The 25238-nt window shown below is 35.4% G+C and overlaps 1 protein-coding gene across 1 annotated transcript in view; it reads right to left on the reverse strand.

Annotated features, from left to right (window-relative positions):
• su(r) (dihydropyrimidine dehydrogenase su(r)) overlaps nt 1–25238 on the reverse strand; it is a 293614-nt gene that overhangs the window by 112717 nt on the left and 155659 nt on the right. The window contains exon 8 of the mRNA XM_081762277.1: nt 22922–23091. Coding sequence (XP_081618403.1) covers nt 22922–23091 — 170 coding nt within the window. The remainder of the gene's footprint in view (nt 1–22921; nt 23092–25238) is intronic.

Consider the following 25238-nt stretch of genomic DNA (forward strand, 5'->3'; position numbering starts at 1 on the left):
CAAACTTTGTATATGTGAATTGTCAGTCTCGATGTACGCTATTAGCAACATACTATGAGAAACCAATGAAAGTAGAATAACGGCCTGACGTCAAATTAAAACAAAATCCAGACATCCACTCCATGTACCAGTATGTAACTTTGAGATACCCAGTAGTGCATAACCCTAACAAACATTATCTATATCTATATCACACTTTGAAGCGCCCTGTCATTAAGAAAAGTAATACCGTTACGGTGCTGAATATAACTAACTTTCAATTTACTTATGAATTATGGAGGAATATATATATAACTTACAAGAAAGTAAAAAGAAACACAATAACACATCATAATTCAAAGAAAGCGTTCTATAATCTTTCGCGCTTCATTGGATAGGGCGTGGAAGAGGTAAACAAACCAAACTCAGGCGTGCAAAGCTGTGGAACATAATTTCTATCGTCAAGTAGAGTTTGTCCCTGTCCGAGCTCGGCCACCAAATATGGTGGGGCTATTTACCCAATAAATCTGATTCAGATTCGGCTAGTAGTTACCGAAAAAGAAGGTACCACATGTATATATATGTATATCTGGAATGAAACTATGAGATCCTGTATGCTACGCCGGGAGCTAAGAGAGATAGAGAAAACTATTGAAAAGAGCGGCATCTCTAAAGCACCATAAAAGTGTGATAATATTGCAAGTTAGAAATTGGAAATTTTTCCGATAGAAGATACTAGCAGCGTTCACCCCGCTTCGCTGCGGTCACCCCGGAACGCAATAAACTTTGTTACTTAGATAATTTTTACTTTTTCGCTTTCAAGTGATATGATAAAAACCATAGAAGATTGCACTAATGTTAACATTATATCGCCTGTCATTTATGTTAACCCGCCCCGCTTCGCTGCGGTCACCCCAACCCGCCCCGCTTCGCTGCGGTCATCCCGGAACGCAATAAACTTTGTTACTTAGATAATTTTTACTTTTTCGCTTTCAAGTGATTTATAGCGCCTGTCAGTTATGTTAACCCGCCGAGTCACAGGGTCATGCGGGTTGCATATAAATACGTTTATTTTTATACCTATGATGAACTAATAACAAAGGATTTGTACGTATGGACACCTGAATGGTCAATTATCTCAAGACACTGGTAATTGAAAATTAAAGTGATATGATAAAAATCATCTAGGGTCCACATCCTAACAACCCCCCAAAAATGAAAGAAATCGGTTCAGCCGTATTAGCGTGATGAGCGGACAAAGGATTTTTTGTACGTATGGACACCTGATTGGTCAATTATCTCAAGACACTGGTAATTGAAAATTAAAGTGATATGATAAAAACCATCTAGGGTCCAAATCCTAACAACCCCCCAAAAATGAAAGAAATCGGTTCAGCCGTATTAGCGTGATGAGCGGACAAAGGATTTTGTGCGTTCTCTTTTATATATATAGATAATTCACGGATGGTTTCTTCGGTCAGGGCACAGTGCTGAAAATGAATAATTAGAGACAGAGAAAATTTATATATATATATATATATCACATGTGTCATTCTTAGTGTTGTAATTTTTACAAACGGCAATCTGTATATATACATATATATTAGAATATGTTAAAAGCATAAAGCAGACAAAACAAAATCATTTTATATTTACCTAAACTTTTATATGAGTCTAACCACACATTAGGAGAATCAAAACTCTACAAAAGTCCAAAAACATATAAAATAATTTGGTTATTGAGGCCTTTTTCATTGAGAAAAAGAAGCTCAGCTTAAACCGTGACAGTGGTAATTTACGAGTGTTCTGATCATTAGAAAGACTCTGTGCAATAATGATCTTGAATAATTACAGGGAGTGGTGAAGGAAATGCAGCTGACATAGTGAATAGATAGATACAACATTTGAAATGCATTCAGATAGTGTTCAACATTTTTTTTTTTTTTTAATCATTCATTTGGGTTAGGATTTCATATAGTGCTCAGTTGTTCTATTTCTTTGCCATTAATGTCATCTGATCATACTCTTAACAATATTCCTTTTATTATCATGTGTTATTTTAGTGCGTGTTTGTTAGTAGGTAAGATTAAAAAGGAACTTTATCGATGAGCTTAAAACATACCAAATATATATATAAAAAAAAAGTATTTTGAGGACACATATCAAGTTCTATTTTTCTATATTACAGAATCATACATAGCAAACATATATATATATATACTATAAGCTTTTTCGCTAAAAATGCGTCATCAGATAATAAGGTAAAAAAAATAGAAACGAAAAAAAAAAATAATAATTAAAGAGCAGAGAAAAATCTGGAAGTGTCCAAGTGGGTGTCATGCTTACCTTCCAACATGGTGTCCACCCAGGGTTTTATAATGTATCTGTTTTCAGAGTGTATGAATATGTTTTTGCTATATTATTGTATTACCATTTGGGAATATCTTTGTTCTAACTTCCCATATATATATACGATCTTTCAAAACAACATCAACAACGTTTGGGAGGTGATTCCTGACACCAAGATAAAACAAAAAGTATAGACCAACCTGGGTGTAGAAATACTTCCTTTCGGCGCTATGACGAGCCGAAAATTTGTCGGAAAAATGCGAAAATAACCATAACTCGAGAACAAAATGTTAGATCGAAGTTGGATAAAAGGGAATGTCTATTATTTTTAGTCGTATATTCCATTTGCGCAATTAGACGTGGTGCATGGGTGGCGCAAGGCTGTCCCCCAAAGAAATTGGAAAATTCCTAGATATTATATGAAAAGTTGAATAAGATTAATAAGCAACAATAAAGTACAATGTTTTAATAAACAAAAATCATTGCACATTGTCCAAGTTAGAAGAACACAGTTAGAATTCGAAAGAAGTAGAGACGTACGTGTTCGATTTAGTTTGTCTCAGTACAAAATAAACTCTCGGAAAAAGACCATAAATACATCCTTTGGATGTATGACTTCTCATTTAAAAAACATATTGAAATATGTGTGATGTATGGGAGTTCGCTACTTTTGTAAATATAAATATTAAAATGTCTTGTAATTTACAAGGAATCTACGACTTAAGTTTCTCTTTTCCCATTTCATTAATTGCAAAGGCTATCCTTGGTGTGTTTATATTCCTGAAGTAATGCTCTATTGATCTTCCTATTAGAAAACATTTTTACGTCATTATTATATAACTGTATTTTACTCTCTTGCTCTTGAAGTTTCCCTAGTTAAACTTTCATAGCCGCATTTCCTTCCCCGTCCTCTTCTACTTTTCAGGCCCTAATACGTCTGCGATGCTCTGAATTATGAAAAAGTTAAGAATTCGTAACCCCGCCAGAGTACGGACAAGAAAGCGAGTGTCTGAGCTTGGTGACGTCGCCTGCCCCTAGACATGTTGTATTGCAATATAGGTCAAATAATATAAAATTACCCATTTCGATATACAAAAATTTTCTACCCTCCAAAACGTCTGCCTTTCTGCTTGCCTCACCAAGAAATTAGAGCTGGAATCGTTACTGTTTAGAATGCTTCAGAGAAGTCCTGTATCAATTTCGTCCGAATTTAGAATATATTTCACTGAACGTTTTACAAGTTAAGAAATAGCAAGGAAACAGTCTATGCAATTTGATTCACTGTTGTTGACAGTCCCGTAGAGAAAACAATAAGACGGGTGGGCCATTTTAGGGATGATGACTTGAGTTCACATTACGTTCATATATATGCTTACAAATAACTGAAAGGTTCAGGAGCTTAACCTCCCATGGTACGGCCCCGTAGCTACGAGCCTGAGTGATGACTACGTAAGTCTTGTAGAATTGATCTTAAAACGCCTCCCAAATGCTGTACATAGTAATGTGAAATACGCTAATATGAAGGGAGTCAAGTGAATACCCTCAAATAACTAGACCTTATCAATATGAATTAAATTTACTTATACCATATCTCGGCAGATTCCCCTGTCACTACCACATTTTTTTGCCATCTGGCTATGAGCTTCTTTATTTAGGCTTCGTGTATTTTTTTTTCCTCGTCCCTCCACCATTAGAAAATTGTCTGAATCACTTCGTTTTTCACGCTACAACTAATAATGCTTAAGACACGTAAATCCAATCTACTAAGATCGTTATACGCTATTCATTCAACTTGCATTTTCTTAAAATTAACCTAGAAGAGCAGTGGTGTTATTCAAATTATTTAACAACTAGTTCTATGATCAATATAGTAAGTTGACTTAGTGTTAATATTATTGCTATATGATTATATTATTATTGTTATTCATTTCAATGATATTACTAATGGTAACTAGTATTAGGTCATATAACATATAGCTTATGTTGACATTTTGAATATTGATTTTAAAAAGAACTACTAGTGAATAATAATAATAATAATAATAATAATAATAATAATAATAATAATAATAATAATAATAATAATAATAATAATAATAATAATAATAATAATAATAATAATAATTCGTAAATTCTGGATCTAGAGATGAAGAGGCAATTTTTACAACCGGTTAAAGCGAACTAGTGCGAACCGTCTGAATAGCACTACTGTAGAAGGGTAACTTTCAGCCGTTTGAACACTAAGATCCCGTTTTTGCTAGCTCCATACGACCCCATCTTCCTTACAATTAGTAACAATAGTGAAATGTATTCAAAATCAACTTAAAAGCTACCCACCGACAATCTGTTCTCACTTCCTGGACAGACGCGGTGAACTTGTTGAGAATAAGTGATCTATAAATACACTTACCATTTCCGGACGAAGAAAACCACGAATTCAACACTTTCAACGTCAGTACTTTTTGGTACATTTGTTTATCACACATACAGTAGTATTTATTTGACCAATACGTCTATCGGAATCATAGTTCTTCCTCCAAAGGGAAGGGTACGGTAGTTCAATTTCAAGTGTGAGTGGTCCCTTGTTCGGTCTTAAACCATGAAAGTTTGTGATGGACAACATCGTGTCCGTGAGTTTTCTCACAAATTTTCCGTTTTCTGCTACGCTCTTATTCCACGAATTCTTTTGCAATAATTAGCTTTCATTTCTGATTCGTCTTCATTAGCCTAAAAGATATAACCATGAGACGTAAAGACCTCGTTTCACTTCAGTTCTTCTTCCGAGAATGTATTCTATACTAAGACAAAGTAGATAGGTCAAACATATCAGCTCTGCTTTTTTCGAACTCTAACAGTGTTCTTCTAACTTGAAAGATGTAAAATAATTTTTGTTCATTAAAACATTGTAAATGATTGTTGTTCATTTTGCTCTTTCAATTTTTGATAAAATACCTAAGTAATTCTCCAGTTTCTTTTGAGGTCACCCTTACGCTGCTTGTGCACTACGTCCAATTCTGCATTAATGGAGTCTAAGACTAAACGTAATAGACGTTCCCTTTTACCTGACTTTGATCCGATATTTTGTTCTTGAATTATGATTGTTTTTGCATTTTTCCGACAAATTTTCGGCTCCTCATATCGCCGAAAAGAAGCATTTCTACAGTCGAGTTGGTCTGCATTTTTTACCTTATATTGATGTCAGGAATCTCCTCCCAGGCGTTATCGGTGTTGTTTTAAAACACTTTGTATTATATATATATATATATGAAGGGTAAGGGGGAAAAACAAGGAATATCAAAAAACTACATTTACGAGTAAACGGCTTTTTAATATTGAAAAACCATGTAAAAAATGAATAGGGTTGAATTACACGAACGATCACTTAATAAAGGTTATTGTCCATTCATTATTGTAAGCACTGAAATGGTACCAAGAGTCACCAACAGATAGGCCAAAGCACTCGTTAAAGCACACATATGGACATTCCTGGCTTTTTCCCCTTACCCTTCATATATATATATATATAAAACTCTATGGCCTACGGGACCGGAGGTTCAATGCCGCGTTCACAAAAGCTCTCCATTGACTTCTATCCTTAGCTAACTTCATCCAGTTTCTACTTTGTATTCCAATTTCTGTGAGATCCATCTTAATATTTTCCTCCCATCTGCGCCTAGGTCCTCATAATGGTCGTTTTCCGATTGGTCTTCCAGTCAAGATTTTGAAAGCGTTTCTACTTTCTTCCATTCTAGCTACATGACCTGCCCACCTAAGCGTCCTAGACTTGATGACCCTAACAATGTTTGGTAAACCGTATAAATTATGTAGTTCCTCGTTATGAAGTTTCCGCCATTCCCCATTCCCGTTCCTCTTGAGTCCGAATATTCGCCTCAGTATCTTGTTCTCAAATACTTTCAGTCTATGTTCTTCCCTCAGAGTAAGCGACCATGTTTCGCAACCATATAGAACAACAGGTATGATTATAGTTTTATATATTTTAAGCTTCAAATTCCTCGACAGAATTCACGACGACAAAAGATTTTGAACTAAATAATAACATGAATTCACTGCTTTTAGTCAACATTTAATTTCTTCGTGAATACGATTTTCGTCTGTTAACATTGATCCTAGATATTTGAAAGTATCCACTTTATCAAAAGTATTATTTAAGATTTTAACGTATCCATAATTTGCCGTATTACGGTCCGACGCACTTCCATGTATTTAGTTTTCTCTGCATTTATTTTTAAACCCAAGTCACTGCAAGCGTTTAATAAGACCTCTGCATTTCTTTCTATTGTTCTCCTATCATCCCTTATTAAATTTATATCATCAGCATACGCTATAACCTGGTGTACATCGTTCAATTCTAGGCCCTGGTTGCTATCTTTGATTTTTCTTATAGCGTATTCCAGGACAAAGTTGAACAATAATGGCGACAACGCATCTTGTTTCAGGCCATTCTTGACGTGAAAGCTCGTGGACAAAAATTTTCCTACCCGGACTTTACTATCGGATTCATTTAAACATACCTTAATTAATCTAATCAGCTTTTTCGGTATTCCAAATTCTGTAAGGACGTTGTACAATGTTTCTCTCCTAACCGAGTCGTAAGCCTTCCTAAAATCAATAAATAGTTGATGTACCGGGGTATTGTATTTCCACTACTTTCTATTATTTGTCGAATGGTAAATATTTGGTCGATAGTTGATCGATTTTGTCTAAATCCACACTGATAATCTCCAATAATTTCACCTGCGTATAGGGTCAATCTTGCTAACAGAATGTTTGAAAGGATTATATAGGATGTTGACAGAAGAGAAATGCCTTGATAATTATTACAGTCAGTTTTGTCGCCTTTCTTGTGAATTGGAACAATGATTGATTCTTTCCACTGTTGTGGCAATTCTTCTTGTTCCAGATAAGGAGAATGAGTTTGTATATCTTGTTCCACAATTTTTCGCCCCCAGCTAAAATTAACTCAGCCGGGATTTCGTCTACAACCAGAGATTTGTGTTTCTTTAATTTCTTTATAGCGTTTTCACCTACTATTCGGTTGGGTTCTGTTAGTTTTTGGCTGTGTGTTAAGCAAATCGTCAAAGAAATATTTTTATCTATTTAAGATGTTTTTTGTATCCGTGAGAACTGTTCCGTTAGCTCTCTTTAATATATAAGCACGAGGTTGATAGCCTTTATTAAATTCGTTGATCCCCTTATGCATGTCCCGAATGTTTTTATTTTTACTATTATCTTCAGGTTCCTTAATTTTAGCTTTCAGGAAATCGCGTTTCTGTGTTCTAAAAGTTTTGAAAGTTTCCCGCCTCATGTCTACGAAATTTTGTGTGGTTATTTCATTCGGATTTTGTAGCCAACGTAATTTTGCCTTTTTTCTCTTCTCTGCTAGTTTAATGCATTCCTGGTCGAACCATGGTTTGTTCATACGTTTTTCTGCGTGTCCCAATTTTTCTTTTGCTGAAATTTTAATGCTTTCTCTAATTTCAATCCAAGTATCTTCAACACTAGTGCACTCCGAATCTTCCAAAGCTGAGAATCTATTCGAAACTTCAATCTGGTATTCCTTTCTTACCTGGCTCTCTTCTAATTTCTTTAAATTAAATCTCTCCGTTTTCAGACGTTGAATATTTCCTTTGTTCAACGATAATCTCTCTCGTATTATCACTGCTACCAGGTAGCGATCAGTGTCACAATCAGTCCCTCTAAACGACCGGACGTCAATTATGCGTCAACGGATGTCTTCTTCTATCAATTAAAACGTGATCAATTTGATTATGTATTTTTCCGTCTGGTTATGTCCAAGTGTATTATGAAGGGCGCGATGTGGGAACTTTGTACTCTTCACGATAAGGTTTTTGGATGTTACAAAGTTAACGAGTCTAACACCGTTGTCATTACTTTCCTTATGTAGACTTTCGTTTCCTATAATCGGTTTGAAAATATTCTCTCGTCCTACCTTCGCATTAAAATCCCCTAATAGAATTTTCATATGGTATCGCGGGAGTTGGTCAAATATCCGTTCAACTTCTTCGTAAAAACTGTCTTTTATATCGTTATCCTTATCTTCTGTTGCAATATGTACATTTAAAACAATAATATCACACCACCGGCCCTGTCAGTTACAAGTGCAAATACCCGGCAAAGACAAAATAAGTGACAGCAAACAAGAAACATATATGAAGCACCAAGAAGAATCACAGAATGTCGCCCCGCTTATACACAAGGATATTAACTTTCACAAAAAATGCATCAATAAATCCAGACTACATAGTGTTGTACGAGAAATACCAACGCAAAATAGATTCGCAGTTCTAGAAGACGAACCAGAAGGAAGTAGTTATGTAATCACACCATATCGGAGTGCTTTTCAAGTGCCAAGTTATCAGTCCTTATCCGAGGTTTCTGTGAATGTTTCTGAACAAGTGTCTTTTTTACAGGATGAGGTTGTTAGCCTTACCCAAACCCCCAAGCTGGAGGACCACTCCTTGTCGTCTGTCCGCGACTGCTTATTCAGTATATTCGAGGCTAACCTCTATATTTAGAGGCTTTCTCCTCGATCCGCATCCTGATTTCGCGCCATGCCGTGGTGACAGGAACCCACGTTATACACACAAACACACACACACACACACACACACACATATATATATATATATATATATATATATATATATATATATATTATATGTATCGAAGGTAATAATACTTTCTATCCTATTTTTAATGTTGACCAAGTGATTAAAGTTATGAAAGGTTTAAAGGTTAAATCCTCTTGTGGATTAGACGGCATACCAATCTTTATAATTAAAGGTGTTATGAATATTCTTGCTCCTATCCTTGTATCAATTTTTAATTGGTGTTTACTTACTACCACCTATCCTGAGAGATGGGAAATTGTGTTCTCTCTCCCATTCCCAAAACTAATGGGAAAGATCTTACCGACTTTAGACCGATTTCTATTATGGGCATTCTGCCCACAATTCATGATAAGCTAATTTATAACTATTTATATAACCATGTTTCTTCTAGGATTATGGAACAGCAACATGGTTTCATGGAAGAGAAATCAACTAATGCTAATTTGACATGTTTCATGTCTGATATTCTTTCTGTATTTAAAACCAAGGACAGGTTGATGTTGTATATTTTGATTTCTCTAAAGCCTTTGCTAAACTACCTCTTTATATATTTATAAGAAAATTGAAAGAATATAATTTATCTAATAATTTATTAATTTTATTACGTGGTTTGTCTACACATTTTTAGTAGAAAATTTGTGGTCAGATATCGTGGTTATATCCCTGCAGTTCACGATATTTGTTCAAGGTCCCTTAAAGGTCTAACTTGGGACCGTTTTTGTTTTATTTATTTATAAATGATTTGAACCAGTACATTAACTGTGATTTTCTTATGTATGCTGATTACTTAAAAAAATATCGTTTTATGGATTCTATTGATGACTGTAGTGTTATTCAAAGTAGTATTGATAATATGAAATGGTCTTGCAGTAATGTTTTACCTTTAAATTTCAACAAAACTTATATTGTTATATTTTCCATCAAAACTAATCCTATTTACTGTATTATAGATATGTTATTGATAATATTTCTGTTAAGTATGTTGAGTCCACCAAAGATCTGGGAGTAATATTCGATAATAAATTATTATTTAACAAGTTGGACAGATTATCTCCAAAGCTAGGAGAAATTTAGGCATTATCAATTGGATCTCTAGAAATTTTGTGTTAATGGAATCTTGTGTAATTTGTATGTCGCTAATATTTGCAGTCATCTTTAATATTATTCTAGTGTTTGGAACAGAAGCGTACAGTACTTCTATAATGATATTGAATCAGTTAAAAATTTATTTCTTTAATGATTGCTCTGGATATTTAAAGTTTTGTCATTCATAACTAAAGATGAAATCAGACACTTACATGGACTTTTGAAACTATCAGAAAGAAGAATATTATATGACCCTAAATTATTACACGAAATTCTAACTGGTAAACTATAGTTAATTAATATTGTAAACTCGCATATTCCTTACACTACTACTAGAAATTACAACATTTTTAAGTGCGTATCTAGTTTAGTTGATGTACACCTTGTCTCAAAAAGGTTGAGCGCATTCTTTATTGGTGTTTTGAGGCAAACATTTTCAAAGTCCAACTTCGGGTATCTTCGGGAAATAGTAAACCAGGTTCGAACCTCCAAGCCAGCCTCTGCAATCGGGAAAAACTTTGCAGATGTGTTTTTCTTCTTTTAAATATAATAAGACTTGTTATCAAGTGTTGAAAAAAAGCAACATTGATTGAAATACTTAATGACACAATATTTCGAAACTTTGTATTAATGTCAGCTCATGTTTGTTTGTCATTTAGCTCTCCATACGTAATGGAACATTTAGATATGTAAACGAATCTTTCCATATGTAAAAGAATGCTCAAAGTTAAGACATAAAACATAATTATCGCCTGAGCACTAAAATAATAGTCAAAGTAGAACAAAAACAGCGTTTCTAGTGGGTATGAATGTCATAATTTTTTTGAGAACCGTTATACATCGCTAAAAGTACCTTGGCAGAAGTCCTTGTATTAGCTCACTGGTAAGCTGTCGGGTTTCAGATCATAAGGTTGTGAGTTCGAATCCCATCTGGGTCAATGCTCTTTTAAAAATTATATTTTCCGCAATGCATGAAAAATTATATAAAATAATGACATTAAATACATCAGTTGTATATATATATAACATAATCATTGCAGAATGTAGTAATTATTATGTTTAAAATATAACATCTGAAATAGGTAGGTGTTCACAGTAGGTCTGTATTATATATATATATGAGAATGTTAAATACAAGTTAAGAAACTCGTTCACTAGCAATAAATAAATCATGTAGTGTATTTATTTGCAGCTATTTGTCATATAGAGGGTAATTCTCGACATTCATAATACAGCATGTCATTTATGTTCTTGAAAACTTATTCGATGCATAAACCGAGGGTTTAAACAGAGAATCCAAAGTCGCAACGCTTGCAAGAAATTCATGAACCCCAAAGGTCACGTGAGCAGACTGGAATTGTCCTTATGAAGCACGCCACAGCAGAAAGTGTTTACATAGATTTTCAATTCAATTCCTGATATATGCTTTTGCAATGTGGTAGTGGTGATGCCTTTAGTCGCTCTCTCTCGCTCGCTCGCTCACTCTCTATTTATACAGAATATAAAAGTGGATGTATGTGTGTGTTTCAACATAATTCTGATATATCTAGCGCAATTATAACTATATTTCTTACAGTCTGGAAAAGAGTACTGTCGGGATACATATCAAAAATGCTAGAAACGGGTCGATAGTAGTATCGAATCCATAGCTTCGTGGTCGCTTAGGTGAATAGTTCTACTTTCAATTCAAGTCCAATTAAGCTCCCATTAGCACCCAGGGTGGTTACGTAGCGACATAAAAATATCGAAATCAACCGATATTAGAATCTAATCGTAAGTTTTCAGCGCCGCTAACAGTGCCGCATTTCCCATTAGTCCACATTAGTCCACATTTCACATTAGTCCCATTGCCTAGAGGGCAATATATTTGCAGAATGCGAAGTTTAAAACTTGAATAATATTTTATTTTTTCCGTATGAAAAAGTTAAAAATCAAGAGCAAATATACTATTTCATGAACAATCCTCTTTTACTGTTCTAATATGTATAATAATATCGTAAGAAATCTAAAAATAATTCAGAACACGTTTCTCATTTGTTATTTTTTGTTACGTAGTTCTAGCTGTAGCATGTAGTGAGTGGTATTTAAATGTAATAAATTCACTAACTAAGCATATTCGAATTAAGTTTTATTTTTAAGTTAGGGATGAAGGGACGGAGAAATATCTAGTTATTGGGGGCGCCGAGAGCAAAAGTGCGTAGGGCCGCCGAGCTTTTAAATGCAACACTGGTCGCTAAATTAATTGGTAGAAATTTTAATGTCATTTAAGACCAAATTTAGTCCTAACGGTGGCAGTATCCGTTTGCTCTCCTAGGAGAAATGAAAGGGGCTGACATCAAAATTATATATATATATATATATATATAAAGACCGACATTAGTGTCGAATCCATAATTTTCGAGATGGATTAGATAAAGAGTGGCACTTCAGGCGCTTAATGATATAGAAAATTAGTTTTTCTTTCTTTTTTTACGTTGGTCTACTTTTCCTTGATTTGAGACTTTCAAATTTCATCCTATTTTCTACTGAAATGTGTCTGTAAGGCAACAAAGAAATAATTATATATGATAAATTTAAATTCATTTTAATTCGGAAGTTGAGAAACACTTTGCCATTGTATATCGTAAAGGTCAGATCCACCAGTATTGTAACAGAGAGGTGCTTGAGCCATTGACGGTAGAAATTCAAACTCCGATAAGTGATAATTTCACAGTCTTGTTTTATTACAAGTGTAGCCTCTTTAGTCAACGGAGAAGAGGACGTGGATCATGGGTCAGAGTTGATGTCGATGGGTGTTGGTGGGTTGGAGTTGGTCGCAATGGTTCAGAGTGGTTCATAGTTGGTGGTGGGTCAGAGTGGATCACGATGGATGATGGGTCAGAGTGGGCCAATGGGTCATTTGGGTGGTGGGTGATACTGGATCATGGTGGGTCGTGGATCAAATTTTCATTGACCCACACCATCTCTGGTTAAAATTGTACTAAAGATAAGAGGCACCGAACATGCATGTCGGCTATTATGCTCAAATTTTGCACATAGATAGTACCCCACCAGAAAGCAATAAATCTGAAACGGTTCACGGTATCACCTCCTAGAACTCGAGATGTAGGGGTTTGTCTGATTGGCTAAATTAAGACGTCAATGATTTATCCATCAACAAGCAAGCTTTTTATTACCGTTTCCGTGGGGAAATCAGAAGAACACGTGCCTAGTAATCGTAATATTGATAGTTCGCGTCCACCCCGGGGTATTTGTTTTTTGTTTTTTTGACTCACCTAAATATAAAAAAATCACACATATAGGCATTTTAACATATTTTGGGAGAGTAATTTTGTGGTTCGTTGTCGTTTCATCGCGTCTCTGCCGCTGGTAGTAAAGTTTTTAAAACGGAACTGGGGCCACCGCGGATTGTCGTTGCGGGGCCACCAATTTTTGGCGAGAGGTCAATAGTTGACCATCTGTAGTCCACCGACGCTTACAGCTTAGGGTAATGAACGATGTCTTTGCTTTGTAGACGTCATGACTACCGACGTCGGCAGTCAACTAGTTTTTAGTATTCCTTTACTTACCATCTATCGTTCATGTTTATACACGGTGTTGTGATAATAATAATAATAATAATAATAATAATAATAATAATAATAATAATAATAATAATAATAATAATAATAATAATAATAATAATATCTGTAGTAATAGTAGTATAATCGATAATAGAATAATTATATTGTCTATGTATTGTCTAGGTAGGACTACACACAGGATTTGGCTCGTTTTAGTTTGACTCGACTCTAATCCGAGTCGAGTTGGAGGATATTTTTCGCGCCGAGTCCTAGAGTAGACCTCAAAGATGTCTGTTTCGAGTCAAGTCGAGTTTCAAAGAAAAGTCGCTCGTGCTCATCCCTACTAATGAGAGCTTAATCGGAGTTAAGCGAAATCGAAAGTCACACTATTTATCTAAGCGACCCCGAAAACTATGAATTCGACACTAATACCGATCATTTTCTAGCAATCTTTTATATGTATCCCCCTCCCATTCACCATAGGTAACCCGACAGCATTCTTTTTCAGACTATAAGAAATGTGGTTAAAATTACTCTAGGCCAGTGGTTCTCAATCTAATTCCTATCACGATCCCCTTTTATCACATCCTCTTGCCAGCGACTCTTCTATAATTTGTGTTTTATAATAAGCTTGTGTGGGATTTTGAACATACCTATTTCTATAATAGTAGAATCCATTTCTTGTTTATAGTGAGCAGTGCCGTGGCATGGAAAATCAGCGCTCGGGGTGAAAGTATACGACGATGTTTCCGTACATATGAGTGAGGTCGACAGACTAGCTGCGAAGCGCCACCATGGTTGGCACGAAGCTCAATAAAATTTTCAAAAGTAAACCCTGCCTTTCCTTGATTTTGAGCACATTTTATTACGTTTTTCCTTCTATTTTATACATGTGCACGTGCAGTTTCCTATAGGGATGCACGCGAGATGAGACGAGACGAGAGTGCATTTGCGATACGAGACACGAGACGAGAGTGAAACTTTTATGTGAGACGCGAGACTAGACGCTAGACGAGACCCGGTTAAGTCTCGCACGAGAAGTCTCGCGAGACTTCTCGCAGTCTCGCAACATTTATGAATTACATTTAATTGTATATTTAGTAATTTTACATTTATTGAGTTTTCTAAGTTGAGCGTTAATGCCTCCAGGAACAAAAAAGTAATTGGGGCAATAGACATTTTATGAGATTTATTATTAATCAAGGTTAATTTTCAGAATTAAAGCCTTCTTTAGTTTCTAAAAAAGAAAAGCTTTGTAAATTGGAAATTTATTACAGCATAGATTTAGGACTTTTTTTTTTTGCGACACAAACACATACACGCGGGCGCGCACGAATACATGAACTTCTATTTTTGGTCTGAAAAGCGAATAAGACTCCCTATTGCTGCGAAATATGATATTTCTGTTGTTTCTGTCTTTTTCACATTACTACTAGCGATTAATGTTGGGGGATGGCGGGGAAATCCCCTCTCATCAAAGTTTATCCCCAGCCCGGCTTGCAGAAATAACATGATATTTTTACATCGAATAAGTATTTTCTTTCTATATATTTATCAAAAACATCCCCCTCTAGTTCGGAAGTTTAATTCAAATACTGGTTTGGCAGGATGTCCATATAGGTTTCGTGGGAGATGGTAGGAATGGCCCTATATCTGTCAGTAATTTTATTTTCTAGATCTGGCAGTATAAGTTGAAAGCGAAAGTTGATAAAATGCGATAATCCAACATTGCTACAAGCGCGAACGAACCAAAAGAATTGGGTCGTATTGTGTTGTGAGGCGTTCTTTTGTTGTGTACAAGCGCTTTTGGTGGTATAAAAACATCTTTATTCTGGAAAATCACCCTTCAAGGAAACGACCAAAACGTGTAAATGTTGATAGTGGTGACGATATTTTAGAAGAGCCAAATATTACTGGACACCTCTAAGCTGGAAAACAATGTTGGATCCAGCAACAATTTGTGCTGGTTTTGCTGTAAATTATACTATTAATTTGACGAAAATTAATGGTCCAGCGATCAAATTCCAGCACAACTTTTCTTTTAATTTGGAGCGGAGGGGACACAAGTTCGAATACCATGTTGAACTCTAGGTTCCGTCTCCTTACGATGTTATGAACATTCATCCCATGGAAAGCAATGGAAAACCACCATTCACCTTGCCAAGGGACTTTTAGCTCAAATACCTGCCTTCGGACAGAATATCACATCATCAATCATTAACAGCCATAGAATAACACATTGCAAAATTTTGACCTAGAATATATGCGAGACTGCGAGACCATGCGAGAAAGTCTCGCGCGAGACGCGAGATGAGACTCAAAATTTTATGCGAGACGCGAGACGAGACTTCACATTTACGAGACGAGACCAACGTTTGAGGTTGCGAGACGAGACGAAACTTTTCAATTTCTCGTCTCGTCTTGTCTCGCGTGCATCCCTACTTTCCTAACATGAGTAACACACTTCCTCCGAAATTTGTGCCCCCTTTTTCGGCGCCCGGCATTGACAGTGGATATAGTAACTGTACTATCTATATTCCCAACGACGAAGGTGCTGGTTCAAGATGGATGTTAAACTCCTTCATTGAAGAGGCCATTAACGTATATGATCTAAGCCCACAACTTCTTGACCAAATAATAGACTGATCATGCTACAAGTCTTTGCAACTGGTTTTCTGTAACGAAGACTTGGACAAGTTCTGCCTGATGAGAAGAGAAGAATATCCTGGTCTGGTATCTGCTGCTTTAAAAGTAATAATTCCATTTGCTACATCGTACTTGTGCGAAAGTTTTTTTTTTCATGGTAAACATTAAAACAAAGACAAGAAATCGCTTATCAGTTGAGAATGGCTTCATAATGTTCGTCACGAAGATTGAACCGGGCATTGCTGCACTAGTGAAATTACACCATGCTTAGGTATCTCATTAGGTTTCAATTTTAATTGTATTTCAATGTGCAGGTTTTGTTCCATGTGTATTTTTCTAGTATTTCTATATACAGTTCTCATTAGTATCATATCATACGTCTTTCATTTAAATTCATTTTTAAACAACTCTGCACCCTTTGACAATGTTCAGTAGACTTATTTTTTTATTGTTCTTTACAGTATGTATAAAAAATAAAAGTATGCCCATCAGAACAAAATTCAAAATAATTTCCGGTATTAGATTCTAACTATATTTATCTCTTCCGCTTATCTTCGCGATCCCCTAGGGGCCACGACTCCCAGGTTGAAAAACCCTGCTCTAGGCATACATGAGTTATGTTGGAACATACATACATACACTTTTATATGTATAAATGCAGATAAGAGAGAGTTGAGAGAGAGCGATTAAGGTATTACCGCTCTCAATCTCTTCACTTTACTTTTGCGATTCGTGAATTTCTTACGTGACAGTTTGGGGCTAGCTAGTTTTTTGTCTTAAACCACGATCCGATTTTCGATATTCTCTACCTAAATGCTGTAATGCGAATATTGAGAAGTTACCTGCGTATGAAAATAGCTGCAAATAAATACATTACATAACTTATTTATTGCCATTACACGATTTTCTTAATTTGTATTTAATATTCACATATAACATACCGACGTTCTGTCAATACCTCAAATGTTATATTTTAAAGATAAGAATTGCTTATGTCGTGAAATGATATGAATATATATATTCAACTGATATATACAGCTGATGAATTGTAATGTAACTATTTTACATAATTTTCATGCATTGAGGAAAGTAGAATATCATAAAAGAATCTCACCTGAACGGGTATCGAACTCACGATTTAAACGCTCGGGGGTGTACCACTGAGCTAACATGACCGCTTTTCGGAAGCTGCTTCTGAAATATAACTGAGCTCATACGTAAATTATTTTTTTTCGTATGGAAATCACAATGACGAAACGAGAGTGTGAATATATAGTTTCGAAATATTGTATCATTAACTATTTCAATCAACTTTACTTTTTTTCTACACTTAATACCATTTCAACATGTCTTATTATATATAACAGAAAGAAAAACATATCTGTACATTTTTTCCCGATTGCTAAGGTTGGCTTGGAGGTTCGAACCAGCAGCTTTAGTTTACTGTTTTCAGAAGATACCCGAAGTTGGACTTCGAAAGTGTTCGTCTCAATACAGCTATCATCATATCGCTCAATCTGTTTGGTATATGTTTTTATACGTGTAAAGTCAGTATAAAAATTCATCCTTTAAACAGCTTTTCGTATGTATTAATATTCCTTTATAAAAACTGTTTTTAATATTATTATTACTGCGCACCATTTTCAGATTTCTTTCGCGAGTCTTTGACCAAGTCGTTCCCCACAATAGGCGTGTCGTGCAATTAACCAACCACACGTCAGGTACTAGCTTTTACCTATTGCTTCCTGCTCACAGCTCAGAACATTGGTAACTATGGATAGACGTACAGCAGTAATTACTTTATGGGAGTTGGAAGGCTATTCTGCAACTGCAGCTAGCAGGCGAGTAGGTGTCCCGGCATCTACAGGAAGGCGATGGATTCGGAAATATGGTCCTACACGTCAAACTGGTAATTTACGATCTTCTGGTTGTCCGCATGTGTCAACCGAAGCCGAAGATGCGAGATTAGTAAACGAAGCCGGGTTAGACCCACTACGGACGTCTAGACAGCTAAGGGAAGCTTCTCTCTTTCCTGGTAGTAAGCATACAGCTCTGCGAAAGCTTCGTCATGCTGGGTTACGTGGCTGTGTTGCTGCCGTGAAGGAAAAACTCTCAGACGACCACAAAATTTACCGTCTCGCGTTTGCACAGGCGAATGTGGGTCGCAATTGGGAAAACGTAGTTTTCTCAGATGAATCCATATTCACAACATCAAATGAGGGACGCCGTTTTGTGTATCGCCCGAGAGGCACCCGATATGACCCTGGATGTGTTGCTGCTTGAAATCGCAGTGGCCATGTATCTATTTCATGTTGGGGTTTAATTTTCGGGCGCGGAGCAGAACAGCTTCACAGAATTGAAGGACACCTGGACAGTGCTCAGTACTTAGATATTATGAGTAATATCATGGTGCCATCTGTATGAGTATTTCCACCTGATGGTGTAATTCAGTTCCAGCAAGACCAGTCGCCAATACATACTTCCCGTGTGGTTCAGGAATGGTTCGCAGGGCAGCCTGAGATTGATTTAATTGACTGGCCGCCTCGTGGAGCAGACCTCAATCTCATGGAAAATATGTGGGCAGAAGTGAAGCGTACTCTAAGGGATAGTTGGCCTGAGGCAGATCCACCAAGAACCTAGGATGACCTGTGGCATCTTGTTTCCGAAGCATAGCTGGAGGTAGGGGAAGGAGATAAATTTGTCACCCATTTAATAGATTCCATGCCCAGAAGGATGGGGCGTGTAATAAATTCAGAAGGGTATTGGACACAATATTAATGTCCCCGCCTTAACTCCCGAAAACAGTCCTTTTCAAGGCTACCTAAACGCTTCTGAAAATATTTCTAGAAGTAAACCACTCCTTGAATCCGATTTCTGTGCAATTCTACTAACAAAAAAAAATAAATAATAATAATAATAATTCTCTGCAGGCTTTGAACTCAAGAGGACCTCATTAACAAGCCCGTACTCTACCAGTGAGCTAACATGAACACGCAAATCCAACCTGAAGAAACACGACTTTCAATTTCCGGTATTCCACTGATGGTCATATACTTTGCAAATGTTGTATTCAACTTGGGATATTCCGCAACACATAAACAAAGCGAAAGAGAGAGAGAGAGAGAGAGAGAGAGAGAGAGAGAGAGAGAGAAAGAGAGAGAGAGAGAGAGAGAGAGAAAGAGAGAAAAAGAAAGAAATTAATATACAAAAGCATATTCAACGTATTCGAATGAGACTCTAAGTAACGACATTCCGTTCTAAAGAGAATTTATGTTTCTTCCCGTGACGTTAAGGGGATCGGGAAAAGTTATGTGTCTTGAAGCAGGATCCGACTTGGGATACTCTGTTTACACACTTTCTATATCCGTAGGAATATACTGTATTTCACGAATATAAATGACATGCTGTATTGAGAATATTGAGAAGTTACATCTGTATGACAAATAGCTGCAAATAAATACACTACATGATTTATTTATTGATAGTGAACGAGTTTCTTAACTTGTATTTAACATTCTCATATATATATAATACAGACCTACTGTGAACACCTACCTATTTCAGATGTTATATTTTAAACATAATAATTACTACATTCTGCAATGATTATGTTATATATATATACAACTGATGTATTTAATGTCATTATTTTATATAATTTTTCATGCATTGCGGAAAATATAATTTTTAAAAGAGCATTGACGCAGATGAGATTCGAACTCACAACCTTATGATTTGAAACCCGACAGCCTACCAGTGAGCTAATACAAGGACTTCTGCCAAGGTACTTTTAGCGATGCGTAACGGTTCTCAAGAAAATTATGATATTCATACCCACTAGAAACGCTGTTTTTGTTCTACTTTGACTTTTATTTTAGTGCTCAGGTGATAATTATATTCTATGTCTTAACTTTGAGCATTCTTTTACATATGGAAAGATTCGTTTACATATCTAAATGTTCCATCACGTATGGAGAGCTAAATGACAAACAAACATGAGCTGACATTAATACAAAGTTTTGAAATATTGTATCATTAAATATTTCAATCAATGTTGCTTTTTTTGTACACTTGGTAACAACTCTTATTATATTTAAAAGAAGAAAAACACATCTGCAAACTTTTTCCCGATTGCAAAGGCTGGCTTGGAGGTTCGAACCTGGTTTACTACTTCCCGAAGATACCCGAAGTTGGACTTTGAAAATTTTTGCCTCAAAACACCAATAAAGAATGCGCTCAACCTTTTTGAGACAAGGTGTACTTATCCAGGGCCGGATTTAGGCATGGGCCACATGGGTTCGGGACCAGGGCGGCAAATTTTAAGGGGCAGCAATTTTTTAAAAATATTTTTAAAAAACGATAAAACTATTGAAAATACATATTTCACCAACGACTTAATAAAATAAGCGAAAGCCACTTTTTTAGTGGCCGTGACTACGATAATATTGTAGCAGATTAGTCTTAGCAAATATTGTCATAAGTCGGTTAGTTATGATGCTGGTTAAAAAAAAAAAAAAAAAACTAAAGACTCTCCAGACTGTTCTTGAAGTTGATGGTGAATGCATTGGAAACAGACCTAAAAGATCAAGAAAAATAAAGAAATTCTTTGATGAATTAGAGAAAAAGGAGATAGAAAACCCAGATCATTGCCTTCAAAAACTCTTTGTTGTGGTCAACGACAAGCTTCTTTCCGAATTGAACAAGAGAATCGCGGTCTACAATAAATTTCTCAGCAGATTTCCTTTCTTAACAAATAATTGCAACTTGAGTGCCAAAGAAATCACCACAGCAGCGACTTCTCTGCAGGAAGTATATGCAGCTGACATCGAGGAACCTTCGTTTCTTGTTGAGTACCTTCATTTAAAAAGACTTTAGCTCAAGAGAAGTCGGGAAGTGCTGAAGAAATGTCACTATCGCAACTTAACCGATTTCTCATATCGAAAAATCTTCAGTACTTATATCCTAACATACGTATTTGCCTTAAAGGATTTTTATGTGAACCAGAAACTAACTGTGCGGCGTAAAGATCATTTTCCATACTGTGAAGAATCAAAAACTATTTGAGATCTACTCTTTCTGAGAAGAGACTGGTTCATCTAGCTGTTTTAGCCATCTAAAATGACTTGACTGTTAAACTTGATTTTGATGACATTATTAATGATTTTGCCATCATCAAAGCAAGACGTAAACAGTTTATATACACAAAAGTTTCAGAAATGTCATTATGAAAATGCTTAGGCACAATAATATAACTCTTTATATCATTTAAGATTGTTTCATCTTGCCATCTTTTCAACCATGTAATTGAATAGGTTAGGCAGAAGCCAGGTAAGTTTCAATGAATCTACTCTAAATGCTGGCCAGATATAGGAATTAAAATATATTACATAAAATGAGTAATAAGCAATAAGAACAGTAATAACTAGTAATAGTAATAATTATAATTTAGCAGCAAACGTAAAAGTAATATTTTAAGAAGTGGATCCAGGGGAATGGAAGTTCTGGAGAACGATGCAATTGGCGTGGACAGGGGTGGCAATTTCGCTAGGGCCCATGGGAGCAAAACGTGGAAATCTGACTCTATACTTATCTATAAGTGTTTGCCTATGACCAATAATTATCCTCATCTTACCGATATATTTATTGGAGATTTTGGTATTATCAAAAAACACTCTACCAGATTACACCTTTTATAATATAGTGATTACTGTGTTTCATACCTTTATGCATGCCCGTTTATTGTTATTTGTGTTAACGATTAATGTGTTTTATATTTATTTTCATTATTATCATTATTATGTTTCAGTACAATTTTTTATTGTACACGAAACTGTTGTTGGACCTACGTCTACTATTTCCTGATGAATAAATAAATAAATAAATAATGAGAACAGACAAAATGCAATAAAATAAATATAAAATTAGAAGTAAACATTTGAAGAAACAATAAATATGAAATGATAGTAAGCGTAAAACATATGTATGGGAAACAGACAGTGTAGTGGCTGGGCCTTTATAGACGATTAAGGCCATAAATGCAATTTATGGATACGATGGAAATACCGTTAGCCTCCCATCTTTTTCTGAGGTACATGGGAAAGTCTGAGGGGAGGATGTTGAGCAGACTCACTCACGCGGCAACTCTGATCGAATGTGCTGTTGTGATAGGCTATTTGTGTTTGGGGCAGATAAGGAGTCTGAGCGTTGGATAAATATCAGTGGTTGTTAATGTAAACCGAAGGAGGTATTAGAATTTCGCCAACATCGAATGCTAGGCAGTTGATGAATCTAGGCGAAACTTTAGCTCTTCTTTCGATCAACACCAACAATTTCGATACTCTTGAAACGCCTAAATGCCACATCTAGAACGCAGCCCACCACAACAGTTTATTAAACCACAGTTTCCGCATAAGAATTTTCAAAATCTTTCTCCGAAACTCTTCTATATCCTCAGAAAGACTGGAAGATACATTCTTTCTCAACCTACTTCTTCTCCCTGTCTGATGAATTGTTTAGTCAAAGTCCTTTATATATTCATTTTAGCCTTTTTTTTTCCTGGTAAGTAATTAATGTTTCCATTACCCATTCTAGATTTTGTTTTAACCATAACAAAACAGCGAAAGATAGAGGAAACTACATTTATACCTCTTCCGGAACAGCTCGAATATTAGTAAAACCTTTCCTAAAGACAACAAATACTTTTCTTGCTCCACAGCGTAAAGCAGAAGTAGCGCAATCGAATGCCGTGTCACCAGCTCCTAATACCACAACATTGCCATGAAGGGATGGAAGATCAGCTTTACAACTGCACATTCCTATAAGCACAATAAGGGATCAGAATGGTTTGATTAGTTATTTTGTATTCTCTAAATTATTTATACATAATATAGACACATTAATATTGAAATTTGTTGTCAGTTTATACAAGTAGTCAGTTTATACAAGTAATTAACATTTGTTGTTTTCTTGAATACAATGAAAAGAAATAAATATCAAGTTAGCATGAATGAGAAAGTACAGAAGACACAAGCAAAAGGAAAAATTCTCTCTGTTAAACAGCGAATTTGGTCAAGCGACAAAAATTATAGAAAAAATAGCAATAAATTTCTACTGAGCTTGGTAATTAAGTACATCCCTAAAACAACTTTAAAATAGCATACATGTGAAAAGTAAGTTCCCATATTTCCTTACCATACCAGAAACTAGCATTTCATACTCCAACACAAAGCAAAACATACAGATGTCACAGACGGCTCAGTGAATCATTTATATAAAGCTGGATTTTCCCCTGAAATCAAGTTGGTAGCTATTTTACACATCACAGTCCAACCAATTTGATCACAATGTTGCTTATGTAAGTTCTGTACCTCTAGCAAATAGCATTTGCCAAGTATCACATTCCTATAATTTCAAAACTCACCAGATGTTAACTAGAGTTGGTTTGCGAATCACTAAGTTTTTTCTTCATTGAGAAAATTAATGATGAAAAACTGATTTGAGTGAAGAAAAGTGTAGAATTAGGGAGACACCGAGAAAACAATCGATACTATGTTTTACACGACGAGAGCTCACATGGCCGATGATCGAATCGTCAACGGGTCGAACCTATTGAGCCACAGGTGAGAGTTTTCACTGTGCCACTGTGTCTTTATACTACACTAAACCTTAAACATCAAAATAAAACCTTTAACTCTTCACTACATATTATATATTCGTCATCTTCATATAGCTCATTAAATAATAACTTTCAAAGTTTAAATAGAATTGTGAAATATTTTCCTTGTATCTTAACTACAAAGACAATAAGACTTTCCTCCTGGTATAGCGACCAGTGTGCGCGCCTTTGGTACAGGTAATCCTGGGTTAGATTCTTAGTTGAAGAGCATTAAATGCATTACGGTGGTTCGGATTCCATCTTAAACTGTAGGTCTTTGTCTCATATATCCTGAGAGCTGAAAAGAGACGCTAAACTTAAAAAAAAAAAACAAAAAAAAAACAGATACAATGACGATCGTGGGCGTCTCTGGCATGTGAAAATTGAATGAATGACTGTAGACCCCAACAAAATTTATGTCAAAATCTTAAGGTAAATGAGAAACTACTTGAGCTAGCAGGATCTGGTTTCTATTTTTATCAGTATAATGTTTCTTCCATCAGTCCACGTTACTTGCTGTATATTTAGAAATTTCTATGTTTTATGATCGTAGGAAACTTAGTCTTGATATGGGAATTATACCATTAATACTACCCATTAATGATTAATTATATATTTGTTACGTTTCTTGTTTTCCTTCCATTATACCTTGTACCCGATTACTCAAAGTATATTTTCTTCTCCAATAATCTCCTAACATCTTTCTTAAATATTTCGCGTTATATTCTATCTCCGCTATTATTTCTAGTGCCCCTCGTTGGTTTGCAGTTCCAAATCAACTAAGTTTTTTTTATTTTTTATTTTTTTCTTTTCTTCTTCTTCTTTTTTATTTTTTTTTATTATTCTCTTCAACATATAAATTCCCAACAACTGAAGTACAATATTTTTTGTAATCTTTTCGTGGTGTCCATGCTTCATGCAATGCCATACTAAGCACTTAACTCCTTTTTGTAACTCTTTATTCGGTAACTGATTTAGTATGCTTTTCATTGTTATCACCACAATCGTCTTAAAGATATTTCACGTTGCATTTTATTTATCATTTAGTTTCATATCTCTGTTAATAACACTATCTAAGTATTGAAAACTAGTTATGTTTCCTAATTCCTCGCTCAAACTTCTACAATTGTCGCAGCCTCAATTATCTCACCCACCATTGCTTTAACCTTTTATATATTTATTTTAACGTCGAGAATTATTCTCACAATTTTTTTTTTTCTTTGTCTTTTCTGATATCGTGTTAATTTGCAATTCAGATTCCACAACGGAAACATATTATCTGAAAAGAAAAAATATACTAGTCCTTGT

The sequence above is a fragment of the Thermobia domestica genome, chromosome 6 (genome assembly GCF_964235325.1).
Source record: "Thermobia domestica chromosome 6, izTheDome1.hap1.1, whole genome shotgun sequence".
In the NCBI taxonomy this organism is placed as follows: domain Eukaryota; kingdom Metazoa; phylum Arthropoda; class Insecta; order Zygentoma; family Lepismatidae; genus Thermobia; species Thermobia domestica.